Here is a 14,922-nt window from a genome sequence, read left to right as displayed (position 1 = left end):
GAGAAGTGGTGTCCTGTTGACGGCTTCAGTTCGGTATACACCGTGCACTGAGCTTTGGTGCGAGTATCGTATCGAAGTCAAGCCTCGTGTGCTGTTGGTTTCGGCTTATCCGTTTGCTGTTGCGTTGTGGTGAAGTGCGTGCGTCTTGCTGTACGAGAGGTGGTTGTGTAGGTTTCTGTATGAGCTAGGTATGCAGAGTTTGAGCTTTTTTTGGTTAGTGGGTTATATCTCTCAGAGCTGACCTTCACAGTTTGACTAGGTGCCTAGAGTTAAGAATCCTGTGTGGTGGGGCGGAGGCCCAGGTCTCATAATACACTACGTTTCTCCATGTGATCGACAAGGATGGAGGTTATACCTAGAGTTGAGAGTCCTGTCAAGTAGGTCAAAGAACCTGGTCCAGTAGAGGGAACAAGTTACTTACCTGTAACTGTTGTTCTCCAGCATGGGTCTGGCATGGATTCACATGCTCATGAATATTCCCCGTCGTCAGGCTGGGAATCCTCGGTAAAGAAAAAACCAGTATCAGTTTCGTTTCTGATCTGTCTTTAGTAGTAATAACCAATCACTGGTCTCTGCGTCATACTGACCACAGCCAATGACTGCCCTCTACCTAAGCACCGCCTCTCGCAGCCATCTTCAGATTTGGAAGCACGTGAAATGGCAGTATGACCAAGTGAAGAGCCGCAGAGGGGTAGGCGGGAGGGTTCGCATGTGAATCCATGCCAGACCCATGCTGGAGAACAACAGTTACAGGTAAGTAACTTGTTCCTTCTCCAGCATGGGGTCTGGCATGGATTCACATGCTCATGAATAAAGAATACATAGCAGTACACACATGCACAACCACGGGAGGTGGCAAAGGCTCAACATTAAGCAGTACATCAAACTCGACATTAAGCATCTTACCTCCTCACCAGGCTCACCTCAGGCGAACAGGTTGCGCAGCACTGCTTGGCCGACCCTGGACTCCTCCCTGGAATCCCGATCGACGCAGTAGAATTTCGTGAAGGTGTGCGTCGACCTCCATGTAGCAGCCCTGCATATGTCCAGCAGGGGCACACCAGAAAGGAACGCCGTGGTAGCTGCGATCGCTCTGGTGGAATGGGCTCTCGGACGGCCAGGCAGCGGTCGGTTTGCCAACCGATGACAGTACATGATACAGCCGGAGAGCCATCTGGAAATGGAAGCCTTCGAGAGAGCCTTCCCCTGATTGACAGGTCCAAAGTTCACAAAGAGTTGTGACGTCTTCCGAAAACACTTCGTGCGGTCCACGTAGAACTTCAGCGCTCTAGCCACATCCAGCGAGTGCAAAGTCCTCTCAGCCGGCGACGAAGGCGACGGGAAGAACACAGGCAACACCAAGGGTTCGTTGAGATGGAAGTCCGACGGTACCTTGGGCATGAAGGAGGGGTGCGTCCTGAGCACTACCCTCGTGTCGTGAAAAGTCAAGTACGGGGCCTTGCAGGAAAGGGCCTGGATCTCTCCCACCTGTCGTGCAGAGGTGATGGCCACAAGAAACGCTGTTTTCCACGACAAACTTCAACGGGGCCGAGTGCAGAGGCTCGAACGGAGGTCCCATGAGCTTGGTCAGCACCACGTTGAGCTCCCACGCCGGGGCCGGAGCCTTCACCGGCGGGAACGATCTGAACAGTCCCTTCATGAACTCTTTCACCAGACGATGAGACCACAAGGACGTCCGCCCCGTGGTTCTGGTGTATCGGGAGATCGCAGCAAGATGAATCTTGATGGACGCGTGTGCCAGTCCAGCTTTGGCCAGCGTCAGCAGGTACGGCAGTACCTGGGGAGCCGTAATCCGTAGAGGGTTAATCTTCTGTGCGTGGTACCAGACAGAGAACCTCTTCCATTTGTGTCCGTAGCATTTAAGAGTCGAGGACGCCCTGGCCTTTGCAAGAACCTCTCTGCAGTCGGCCGGTATGTCGTATCCTCCAAACTCTAGCGCTGCAGGAGCCAGGCCTGCAAGTTCAGCGATTTCGGGTCGTGGTGGAGGATGGCGCCTCCTTCCCTGGAGAGTAGATCCGCGTCCACCGGCAGCTTGATTGGCGGGGACGCTGACAAGTCCAGAAGGTCCGGGAACCATATCTGCCTCGGCCACGCAGGTGCGACGAGGATCATCCTGCACCGTGACCTCTTGAGCTGGTTGACGAGCCGGATTAGCAGTGGCAAAGGAGGGAACGCGTAGAGGAACAGGCCCTCCCAGGGGAACGAGAAAGCATCGCCCATGCTCCTCGCCTGGGGAAACCTGCTGGCGAACCTCCGGCACTTGGAGTTCGTCACCGTCGCGAACAGGTCGATCTGGGGTGTGCCCCACCGTCGGAAGAGGCGATCCACTAGATCCTGCCGTAGTTCCCACTCGTGGCACGAGCGCAGCTCCCTGCTTAGTGAGTCGGCGATGGTGTTTTTCATCCCTGCCAGATGAAACGGCACCAGAAACATCCTTTGGGCGACGGCCCAATGCCACAGGTCCTGCGCCTCCTTGGACAGTGCTGGGGACCTGGTTCCGCCCTGTTTCCTGATGTAAAACATGGTGGTGGTGTGGTCGGTGAAGATCCTCACCACCTTGCCCTTGAGGGACGGAAGGAAGGACCTGAGGGCCCAGAACACTGCACGGAGCTCCAGGACGTTGATATGGAGGGACTTCTCCGTCGGGAGCCAAAGGCCTCTCGCGTGCAGATTTTCGGTGTGCGCTCCCTACCCTTCCAGGGAGGCATCCGTGGTCACTGTCTCCTGGTGGTCTGGGGTCTGGAAGTCCATGCCCGCCGTCAGATGCGCGCGGTTGCCCCACCACCGGACCGCTCGGCGGAAACTCTCGTCGAGTGTGATCCTCTCCTCGAAGCCGCCCGTCGTTTGGATCCAGCGCGCGTCCAGGAACTCCTGCAACGGGCGCATCCGGAGCCTGCACATGGGAATGAGGTAGATGCAAGAAGACATCATTCCGAGGAGGGACTTGATGGACCTCACCTTGGCCGCGTCGGAAACCAACATCCGCTGTACCTTGCCCAGGATGGACCTGGTCCTTTCCTCCGACGGGGAGGCCAGAATGGACACTGTGTCGAGCTTCGCTCCCAGAAACAGTGCGTTTTGAGCGGGTACCAGGTGGGACTTGGCGTAGTTCATGGAGAATCCCAGGTCCGTGAGAAGTTGGACGGTCCTTGCCGTGTGCTCCACGGCGAGCTCCCTCGTTTTGGCTCGGATGAGCCAGTCGTCCAGGTAGGGGTAGACGTGGATCCCCTCGCGGCGCAGCTGCGCCGCCACCGGTGCAAGGCACTTGGTGAATACCCTGGGTGCCGACCGTAGTCCGAAGGGGAGGGCTTTGAACTGGTAGTGACGCCCTTGGACCACAAACCTGAGGAATTTTCGGTGCCCCTTTAGGATGGGAATATGGAAGTAGGCATCCTCCAAATCCAACGATGACAGGAAGTCTCCTTCCTCCAGCTGACCCAGGACGTGCTGGAGGGTGACCATCCGGAACTTCTGCGCCTTGATGAACTTGTTCAGACGTCGCAAGTTTAGGATGGGGCGCCATCCTCCCGTCTTCTTCTTCACAAGGAAGTATCTCGAGTAAACTCCGGAGCCCCGAAGCCTCTTTGGGACGAGTTCGATGGCGCCCTTCCTGAGCATCGCCTTTACCTCCAGGAGAAGCTGAGGGACGTGAAGCTCTTTCCTGGCCACGGGGGGGACGCGCGGGCACCTTCTTTGAAACTCGAGCGCATGGCCCCGGTCTAAGGCGTCCAGCACCCAACGGTCGGTGGAGATGGACTCCCACACGCTGACGAAGCTCGCCAGCCGGCCTCCCACTGGGGTGCTTCGGTGGGGGCCCGACCCCACGGCCGGTTCAATCCTGTTTCGACGAGGCTTTGCCGCCTTGACCTCCTTGGCGACGACGGCGGGGTCCGCCAGACTTGCCTCGTCCTCTGTAGGCCTCCTGAGACGACGAGCGGGCCGCTTGACGGTAGGTGGAGAAACCGCCGCCGGAACCTTTGGAGGCGCCCTTGCCTCCGCTGCTCCGAAAGGGCGTCCGTCGTTGCTGCAGAACCCCAAGGGCCCGGGCCGTCTCAGTGTCCGCTTTAATGGCCTGAAGGGAATCGTCCACTGTTTTCCCAAACCGGTTGTTCCCATCGAACGGCATGTCCAGGACTCTGGTCTGTACGTCTTGACGGAAGTCCGTAGCCTTGAGCCATCCACGCCACCTAAGGCACACGCCGTTGCCCAACTGGCGAAACCCAGTGTCGGCGATGTCCGTCGCAATAGTGATGGCGTGGTCCGACGCCACCTCATCTTCCTGTAGGATCTCCAGGGCATCCGCCCTCTTGTCGTCCGGTAGGAAGTCCAGCAGGGGAGCCAGTTTGTACCATAGCTCCCTGTCGTAGCGGGCCACGATAGCCAAGGCGTTGGCCGCTTTAATCGTTGTCGCTGCAGACGAGATGACCCTGCGTCCCATAGCGTCCAATTTCTTTCCCTCGCCGTCCGGTGGGGAAGTCGATGTGGAGGCCGCACCCCCCCCGCTTTCTTCCTGGCCGCCGCGGAGACGACGGAGTCCGGGGTAGGCTGCGCCCGGAGGCACAGGGGGGCCGCGTCCGGGACCCGGTACTTCTTCTCGTACCGGTCTCTTCTAGCTGGCGTCGTGGAAGGGTTCTTGAGGAGGGCGAGGTCCTCATCCCAAATGTCGTCCAGTAGAGGCACCGCGAGGACCGTCTTCCTCTTGGCCTCGCGCCGTTGATAAAGGAATCCTTCCTTTTTCTTCTCCTCAGGGCAGAGTTGGAAAAGCTCGGATGCCCTGGCGATCATGGAGTGGAACGATCCAATCTCGTCGGGCGGAGAAGCCCTGGTGGGAGGTGACGACGGTAGATCCTCGTCGTATACCTCGTCGTCCGTACCCGTCGCTGCCGTGTCAGTCCCCGTATCATCCCCTCGGGTGGACGGGGAGGAGGGCTGGACGGGGCGCGACGGCTGAAAAGGAGGTGGAGGGTGAATCTGTAACGCTCACCTGATTCTCGCAGAGGCGCCGGTCTTGACTGGGCGACTACCGTATCTTCAAAGGTGATGTGTAGCACCCGGTTGGCTCTTTGGGCTGGACCTCTGTGCACTGTATGCCTGACGTGTAGAGTAAGATGTCTGCAGATAGAAAATATGGGGTTAATGAACTGGGGTTATTGGGGTGTCCCTATCTTTCCTCTTCTCCTCTCCTGTAGACCCCCAAAGGTTAACGCTCTCACCTTAGGTAAGTGAATGCCGAGCTCTCCATCTGCCTCGGGGCAGGGTGCTGTAACCAGTTTCTTCACTGGATAGGTAGCGCAGGCCTCTTGACTTCAGAGGACTGCTCTCTGTCGTTTACTGCACGAACGGTAAGTTTCGAGTCATTCAAATGTCTTTAAAGTCTTTAGTAATGATGTCTCTTGTTTTGCAGGGTTCCGGCGATGGCGGATGACGGGCTGAAGTGAGTTGAAGATGGAGCCCGTGTGATGAATAGAAGCGCCTGGAAGCACGTAAGTAAGCGCTTGTTGCCTGCTTCACTATGCGCTCTAACTGTCTTTTTATTTTGCAGGTACGAGTTCGGAGCGGCTGCAGGGTGCCGGAATACCCACTGGATTAGATGTGGAAAGGAGTAATGGCACGTGAGTATTAAAGTTCCCCAATGTCTTTAAACGCACCTTGTTTTGTCTTTCAGATGCGGGATGCAGCGCCGAAGGCCTCCGGAGCGTGCGAAGAGTTGGTAAACTTTTGTCTTTCAGATGCCGGAATGCAGTGTGAAGACCTCCGGAGCGCACGAAGAGTAGGTAAGCCTTTGTCTTTCAGATGCCGGAATGCTAACCTGTTCTTTCTTGTCTTTATAGGTGTTGCTGAAGACTGGATTCAGGATGGTAAGCCTTTGCCTTTCAGATGCCGGAATGCTAACCTGTTCTTTCTTGTCTTTATAGGTGTTGCTGAAGACTGGATTCAGGATGGTAAGCCTTTTTCCTTAGGCCCAGGACCGGATGCAGAAGACACGATGAGCGTTCTGCTGCAGAGGTTGCAGAATAACGCAAAGCAAGATTCATCCACCGGGTGTGGTTTACATAGCCTCCTGTAGTGCTTAAGTGTCTCCTTCCACAGCCACGCCTAAGTAAGAAAAGAGTTCCTGGTAAGAAAAGAGTTCCTGCCTTCCAGAAGAGTTCCAGTGTTCTGAATCTAGGGAGTGGCTCCAGCCCCACCCAACAGGAAAAGTAGTTCCAAACAGAAGAGTATCAGAGGCTCAACTGGCAGGCAAGTAAGCAGCATGGTCTGCTGAAGGTAAGTCCACCCAAGCATTATGAGCCCGGCGCTTCCAGCGCTGGGACTGGGCAGATTTATGAGCCTGGTGCCACTGGCACCAGGACTGGGTCCAAAAGGTCCCAATTGGGACTGGTTGGCACTCGGAACCTGGGTTATGGATCTGCTTCCAAGGGAGTTGGGAAAACCCTGACCTTTTGGAAGCAGAGATCATGACAGAATCCTTCTTTTCTTGGGCGGGGGAACACCAGAAGGTCCCGGTTCAGGATCCCCCGACGGGAGAGGTTCCTCCGTCGGCAACGGTAGTCTCGTCCTTATCTCTGAGCATAAGGACTGGATAGCCAACAAAATGGCCGCCGAGTTGTCTTGCGGCGCTGGCAGAGGGGAATCCGACGGGCGATCAGGGGCCCCGTCGGCACCCTCGACGATGTCGTCGTCACCTGCGTCAGGATCCATCCCGACGGGCCGGTCTTCTTCCACGCCAAGGCCGTGGCTTAAGACCTCGATCAGCTCTTCCTCCGAGGTTGAGGCCGAATCTACGACGACGCCCTGCCCCCCCCTTTTTCTTCCCCGCCGGGGATTTCACGGGGGTCCTATCGATGGGCACAAAAGAGGACTCCCTCCGAGGTGGCAGGGAGACTCTGAGCCCCGAGGTCGCCACCACTGGTGTATCCTCCACAGGCTGAGCCAGGGCCGCCGCGACAGTATCGATAGAGGGCTTGGCCGGATGGATTAAGGCCTTCACCACCTTAGGTGCGCTCACCGCCTTATCCTTGAGGGGGGTGGGGACACTGCCTCGCTCCCCCTCCGATGGGGCCTTCGAGCTCGACCGGGGCCTCTCCAGGAGCTTCGCTGGGTGCTCGCCCTTCCTCTTACCCGACCCAGAGCGTTGGCTCGTGGCTGATGGTGCCGGGGAGGGTGCGCCATGCCTGGCGCCCGTAGAGCCCGACCGTTCGGCGCTCCCGGTGCCAGCGGACTCGCGGTGCTTGGCCTTGTGTTGGACCCCCGTCGCCGGGGCGTCCTCAAAGGTTTTAGAAGACCGCTCGGATTTCTTCCTCTTCTTCTCGCCTGACGGGCTCTTCCCTTCCAGCCATTTGGCGAGACGTTGATGGCGGTCCTTCATGGTCCGCTCCGACATATTGCCGCAAAACGCACAGTCCTTCTCCACGTGCGTCTTGTCCTCATGTAAGCAGTAGAGACAAAAGGAGTGTTGTCCTCCTTAAAGACGTTCTGCAGCTGGCATCCAGGGCAGATCCTGAACAGCTTTCCGGGCGTCGAGCTTCCCTTCTCCTGGGCCATGTCCGGGCCTGAGAAGCTTCTGGAGTCCTCCAAAAGCGTAGCTCGATGAAATCTTCACCCTTGAGGGGCGCAGACGAATCCGACACGGGTCCCCGTTGATCGGATGGAGAGTCGGTGGAGCTTGAGGCTCTTTTGACCGAAAAAACGAAGTTTTTGAGAAAAAACGTGAAAAAAATAGCACTAACGCTCGAGAGCAATAGCACGAGGATCCCAACACATGAACGTGCGGTAAAAATCTGAAGATGGCTGCCAGAGGCGGTGCTTAGGTAGAGGGCAGTCATTGCCTGTGGTCAGTATGACGCAGAGACCAGTGATTGGTTATTACTACTAAAGACAGATCAGAAACGAAACTGATACTGGTTTTTTCTTTACCGAGGATTCCCAGCCTGACGACGGGGAATATTCATGAGCATGTGAATCCATGCCAGACCCCATGCTGGAGAAATGGAGGTTACACCTAGATTCGGCTACACCAGGCTGATATTCACAGTTCTAGGTGTGGGACTTGGTAACATTCACAATTCTATTCAAGGACGGCTCTTGCTAACCTTCACAGTCTTATCTAGATGCGACGCAGGCTAATGTTCATAATTCATACGTAGGGTAATGTAGAGTGGCAGGGGTTTTCTGAAGTAGAGTAATTGCTCTACTCCCCACCCATGCCACACTTACTTTGGTGGTTGCTGGCTTCACTGGCGTCCCCGGCTGACACCTGTAGACACCTGTAGACACTTTCTGGAGCCGCCCTTTGCCTTGGGGCCGTTAGCCTTGGGGCTGCAATGGGCAGAGGGTCACTTATGACCTAGATGGAGCACCAATCAGGAGCAGGGGGGGGGGGGGTTGAGAGGAGGAACACTTACGGGCTGAGGGAAGGAGGCTACAAGCTGCGCGCACGGGCCCGAGGGGACTCCAAATCAGGCAGAATTAAGAAATATGGAGTCCCAGAGGGGTCCAGGGCCACAGCACTCACTGGGTCAGCAGCAGAAAAATGGACAAAGCGTGTCCTGAAGTAGTCCTGCTCCACAATCTTCAATGTGGAGGTACTGTGTTGGCTTGGGTATGTACTTACCATAAGCCAGTTATGATTTCTGTGTAGCAATGGGTTGTCTTCTGCGATGGGGAGGCCTCTCATCCAGTGCACCCAATCCCACTGCTAGAATCCTGTTAGGGTGTCTTCTGCAAAGCCCCTGGACCCTCTTCTAACCCTAGAAGTAAAGTACTCACCTGTTTGCCCAGTTTTCCTAAGGAGCTCTGACGTTTGTTACTGAAGAACCTATTCTGACACGGTCTGTTGGTCACTAGTCCCTAGTGACCCCCCTTCTGCCACTGAGAACACTCACTCCAAGAACAATTAACAATGGGAAAGACTTAAGGGATAGGGACTTCTGCCTATAAAAGAAAATAAGTGTTTACAAGTTACTTACTTTAAAAGAGTTGCTTGGTAACTAACTCGGAGTGAACAGTTATAAAAGTTCTTACTTACCTTGGATGTGTGATGCACTATTCTTAAAAGTATGGTTAACATATTTTCTTTCCTTAGAAACTGTTTTGCCATTATAATAGAAAGTAGATGTGAAGGTATATTACTCTCCTTTGATTAGGTTGTGCCTCTTCCCAAAAGTAAAGTGTTGGTTTCACCAGATTATTCCTGCAGGGTAATTGTATGAGTGTCCTCCAACTGTTGGTATAACCAGATTAGTCCTTTGAGGATCATTGTATGAGTGTCCCCCAACTGAGTCTTGCTTCCCCGGACTTGCTGTTAGCCTCTCCAGAATAAGCCTGTATTAGGTTGTTGCCTACCTAGAATAACGAAGTCATTCAGTAAAGTGTAACATTAGATTTTACTTTCCCTCTGCTATCTAACCTAGAGTCTGTGGTTCTTTTTTTTTTTTCCAAACACTTTATTTAGATTATTCCAAAAGAATTACAATTTAGAACAGACAACCATAAATTAAACACTCAAAGTATAAGCAACTATAAATACAATAAACATAACAAGTCAACAACATTGGAAAGAAAACACTAATCCTTAATTGACCATTCATTAATTAACTAACTATCTTAAATATAATTCATACACCTAACCAACAAGAATACATAACAAACAATACAAACATCGACCCTCCCCTCCTACCACCTAAGGAAAAAGATATGTAAAAAACAAAAGCATCAGGCATAAAATTCATTGAATTTACCCCACTGCACATCATAAATATCCTCTTTGTGAGGCCTACTCAATTTCAATTTCTCAAAACGAGAAATGACTTGCAGTTGAACCACCCAATTTTTCCTAGTCTTCCAGACTCTCAATATCAGACGGACAGCAACCAAGGAGACCTTAGCAATCCAACACAACATCAGATATTCAAAATGTCTCGCACTACTCGAAGATTTCAAAATCACTGCTAATGGATTTCTAGGAAAAGCGATCTCACACACCATATCAACTCTGTCCTTTGAGGATCATTGTATGAGTGTCCCCCCAACTGAGTCTTACTTCCCCTGACTTGCTGTTAGCCTCTCCAGAATAAGTCTGTATTAGGTTGTTGCCTACCTAGAATAACAAAGTCATTCAGTAAAGTGTAACATTGGGTTTTACTTTCCCTCTGCTATCCAACCTAGAGTCTGTGGTTCTAACTGTCCCTGATAAGTCATACTTCAGTTATCCTTATAGCTGGGAAAGATCTAACCTGGATGACTTGTGAGATCCCTAGAACTACTGTCTGGGGTTCCAAATAAGGTTTATACTTTGGTCTGTGTACCTTTAAGTATAGTGTTGTGTTTTTATAATTGTGATTTCATATAATGTGTTCGTACTTATTTACCCCTAGATTTATCTAGGCCTACCTGTATTAAAATAAATAATTTATTTTTACATACCTAGTGTTTCTTTGGACTATTTGTACTAAAATATCATTTGCACCGATTCTACAGCCCTCTCTCCCTCCTAAAATACGCCTGGCTGCTTTGTCTACGCTACCATTTACTCAGGTGGTACAGCCTTATACTAAGAGTGGAGTCTTGTACTGCCTCAGTTGAATGGTTTTACTAAGCCCTTAGTTGGACTTCAGAAAAACTGTCCCAACACCCAAGAAAAGGTATTTAAACCTTAAGAGAAATCGAAAGGATTTCTCTGTGACACTGCCCTGAAGGTGCTGTGCGTCACCAAACAGAAAGTAGAAACCTATGGAGTTTGTCAGACTCCATAAAACAAAGGAAACACATAATCCAAATCAGATCAAAATACATGCGGGAATGAGAAAAAGGTCTCACTCCAGGATTAAAATTAAAAAGTCCTAAAGTCCAGCAAAAGAGCTGGGGGTCTCTAAGGTTGAAGGGAATAAGCAAAGAAATGAGAATTCTCCCCAATATTCAACAATGAAAACCTGTACGGGAACAAGCACTTCCAAAGCCATTAGGTTCAGGAGGGGGTCTTTTGGGAGCCAGGACAGCCAAAGTCAATGGACTAGTTCAAAGTTATGATGCTCTCTTCATACAGCATGTTTTTAAATAGTCAGTAGTTCAATAGAAAATCACAGAAGCTCAAGTGGAGCGACCTTGAAAAAGCCCAAGCTGGGAGGCCTGTGCAAGTTGAGGTCAACTCAAAAGGGTTTAAAATATTAACCCAAGCTAGGAAGCAGAACCATTAGCAAAAGATAGATGTACCCCAAACCCCACAGTACCTGGGAACTGAAGAATTCATTCCAGCTGAATGCCTTCCTGTTGCAGTGTAGCAAACACTTGTTCCTGGTCCTTGGTCGTGGTGATGAAAGGGAGGACCATCTGGTGGGGTTCTGTGGCAGCACTCGAGAGGGGGACTCGCCAGCAATGGATTCTCCTCTATTCAAAAGCCTTTTGTGGTTTTGGTGCCTTTATCTCAGCACCAAAGAAGAACGAACAGCTCTGGTTAGACGTTACTTGATCCTCGGTCCTGGGCCCTGGTGAGGGGACTCTGAATGAATGTTTCCTGCTTCTGTAGGGTCCTCTGGATGCCCATGAAGTTTTGGCCGGATTCGTTATTTTGAAGACAATGGACTCGATGATGGTCAGCGGTCCCCGGTCATTGGGATTCTACAGCCTTGGAAAGTCACAGCAAGTTAAGGGATTGTGCCAAAATGAAGCTTGTCTCAAGGCTAGTTGGTCCCTCTAGTCCAAGGGAGGAAGTCGTCCCGTATCGGTCTTCCCAGTCGAAACGAAAACGGGGTCAGTACAGCTGCAGGGCTTCACCGGGCACTTCACGGTCCAGGAGGGTGCTGCTGGCATCTCTTCACATCTTGTTCATCAGAAGTTGTCCTCCAGTGATCGACTCTGCATCTAGTCCCAAATACCTTGCCTTTTAAGCAAGTTCCCATTCACTCACAGCCCTAGCCTGTCAATAACCCAGCAGGGTGGTTGTCCTCCCGGACTGCCAGCCGGCCAATTGGAACTGGTTTCGCTCAGGCACTCCTAGAGACAAATGACAGGGACATTTCGGACCCCTTCCTCACTTCCTGCCTTCCTGCCTTTCCAGACACACTGGAGCCCCGCCATAGCCAAAATGCACAAAGTACTCAAACCAGATTCAAACAGAGTAAAAGCCCAAAAGGAACCAACAAGAAATTGCAAAAAAAAAAATAAAATAAAAAAAAGACAGGTGCCATTTTGAGAAAATGGTCACCCTTGGGTGCTGTACTGCAGCTGAGAAATCAGCCTGCAGATACATGACACAAGGTGTAAAAAAAACAAACCACTGCCACCAGCCATTCAAGTTAGTTAGTATAACAGAATGTTACCTCAGAAGTGGGACAAAGAAGTTACTATGTAACCCTTCCCCTCCACCCCAGCACTCCACATAGGGTCGTGTGTGCTGGAACCACAAAAGAAAAGGTAAGCAAGACAGGAGCCATCTCACTATTCTTGGGAAGAGTAGTTCACCAAAGAAAATGTAGTACAATTAAGAGACATCCAAGGGACTTTTCAGAGGCACTGCACAAAAGGTGTCCCAATGCAAAAAGCACATGCCTATGGAGTTTACCAGACTCCATTAAACAGTAAGACACCCAAAAATCCTAGTCAGAAAAAAGCACATGAGAGAGTGAGAAAAAGTCCCACTCACTCAGGAGTTACAGTTAAAAAGCCCAGAGTCCAGCAAAAGAGCTGGGTATCTCAAAGGTTAAAGAGAATTGCACAGAAATAAACATTCTCCCTAACAGCCACTGGCTGGTCTTGACGGTCTGCTGACTGGATGACGTAGATATTGTCGTCATACTATTGGTCCTGGTCATCTTGGTCTCCTTGATCTCTCTGACATCCAGGGCCCTGAGACCCCGAAGGCTCTATAAACTAGAGGTTTTAAGAGGGATCATGGTACTTGTAATTGGCCTGGGTGGAAGTACTGGGATGCGAAATGTCCAGACGTGGACTTTTAGTAGATGGTTCATCCCTGGCCACTCCCTTTTGTGTAGGGCCTTGGAGATTTCCAAGTTCCTCAGGGTGCTTGTCCATGAAGTCTACAAAGCAGGACATTTTCCTCATAATTCTAAGCTCTCTGGGGTCCACTCAGTGGATTTAGGAAATACTGAGGGGGCAGGGGTGTCATACAAGGGTGGCTGTTCCTTCTGATGCATGATCACTGAAAGGGTGTCTCCAGAGGGAGAAAGGCCACTATCTTGGGCTTGGACGGAAGAGGCCTTGACATTTTTGCTGTTTGACATTTTTGACTTCAAGAGTGTTACCGGGACTTGTTTTATGATAGGTTCTTTCATTTTTGATGTGGGGGTGGAGCATGCCGAAGCGCCTTTCGACACATGCCCTTCAGCGCACGAAAGGAGGGCTTTTTAGGCACAGTGTCTGAAACGGCTTTCGGCACACATTTGGGTGCCTGGCGAGCATGACGATCCAGAGGACAGGGATGACTTAGAGGACCTCTCCTTTGACACCGCGCGACTCTCACCAGTCGATGACGGTTGGCCATGGGGTATGTGCTTTGTGTGCCAGGAGGTGTGTGCGTGAGCCACCAAGTGGTGTCTCCGTCACAGGGCCTGCTTATTGGAGCCTGGGGCCCGCACATGGGATTCCATCCAACCCCAGTCGCATACATCGTCACTAAGGACGTTGATGCTGCCATCGCTGGATTCCCCCCACCAATTGTCTCTCAGACTTCTTTTTTCTGTGATCCTTATTAACCCAAATGTGTCAAGAACCTTTCAATAAACCCAGAATGTACAACAGATTTGATTTCCTCTGGTGTGATTAACCATATACTTGCCGGCAGTATTTCTATATGCTGGGCACCATAAAGCCTATAAAATGAATGCTACATGGTGCTTTGTAGGTCCTCTTGCCGCACAACAGCTCTAGGACGTGCAGGAGTGTTTGCGGAACTAGGCCAAATTAACATTCCTCTTTTGTAGTCTGCTCCACAAAAACATTACTGCAGAGTTTAATCAAGGATTATAGCCTTTCTCATGGGCAAAGATAGTTGGTTAGCCAGAGCACCCCCGGTGTTAAATGTTCTGCAAATGACAGCACCACAGCGTACTGTACAACTCTCACATAAGACTAGTAGGAGATTACTTGGAGCCTGGAAGATACAGAGAAACTGGACCCAGTACAACACAAATTAGTATACTACTGTTTCACATTACCCCCACCCACCCTCTTCCCCACCCAAAACAATTTCTTTCGCTCACCTCTGCCAACTGCAATACTACTGTGTGATCCATATTCAGTTCTGCTGGCACTGATTGAATTAGGTAGGTACCTCCGACTGGAATGATTCCAAAGCCATTTCCCAGAACCTTCAGCTTTTTGATTGCACGGATCAGATCGTCCCTTAGAGAGGAAATTGTAGGGGTGAAATGTAAAACAAATTAGAGTATGTGGTTACTCTGAACCCTGCCGTTGATGGAATAATCCAGATGGAGTTAATGCAGACAACCAAATGCTGTTACTCACTGGCTAACGTCCTGTGCAAACTTCCCCCTGCCCTTTAGCACCTGCTGGTGAAGCTCCTGCAGGGTTATGAGACCTGAAGGGAAGAGAGTTGGTGGACTAATTAAGGAATACAGAAAGCGGATTAAGGATTGAAGCACATAATCAGATTAAAGGTTGCACTGCTTTGAAACTATATTTACATTAAGGATATTCTCCATACAATTACCCAGACTAAACACAGCCAAGGACCACCATATTTAGCATTTGGGAACGCAAATTGTGCACTGTGGAAAAACACCATCAGAAGCTGTTGTGAATGTATATGGTATGCAGAAATAAAACTGCGGCAAAAATGTCACCTTTACAAAAAATTGTGGCAAAAATGCTGTGGTTTGACCCGGTAATGGTGTACCCCGTTATACCATTTAAGGGGAGCGGGGG

At 51.1% G+C, this 14,922-nt stretch overlaps 1 protein-coding gene across 1 annotated transcript in view; it reads right to left on the bottom strand.

Annotated features, from left to right (window-relative positions):
- SNF8 (SNF8 subunit of ESCRT-II) overlaps positions 1-14,922 on the bottom strand; it is a 460,264-nt gene that overhangs the window by 238,598 nt on the left and 206,744 nt on the right. Inside the window, exons 6-7 of the mRNA XM_069634581.1 lie at positions 14,503-14,575; positions 14,238-14,379 (exon numbers count right to left, since the gene is read on the bottom strand). Coding sequence (XP_069490682.1) covers positions 14,238-14,379; positions 14,503-14,575 — 215 coding nt within the window. The remainder of the gene's footprint in view (positions 1-14,237; positions 14,380-14,502; positions 14,576-14,922) is intronic.

This window comes from Ambystoma mexicanum, chromosome 13 (assembly GCF_040938575.1).
Source record: "Ambystoma mexicanum isolate Mex_15411 chromosome 13, UKY_AmexF1_1, whole genome shotgun sequence".
NCBI lineage: Eukaryota > Metazoa > Chordata > Amphibia > Caudata > Ambystomatidae > Ambystoma > Ambystoma mexicanum.
The sequence above is the reverse complement of the archived record's forward strand: the minus strand, read 5'-3'. Positions and strand labels throughout refer to the sequence as shown.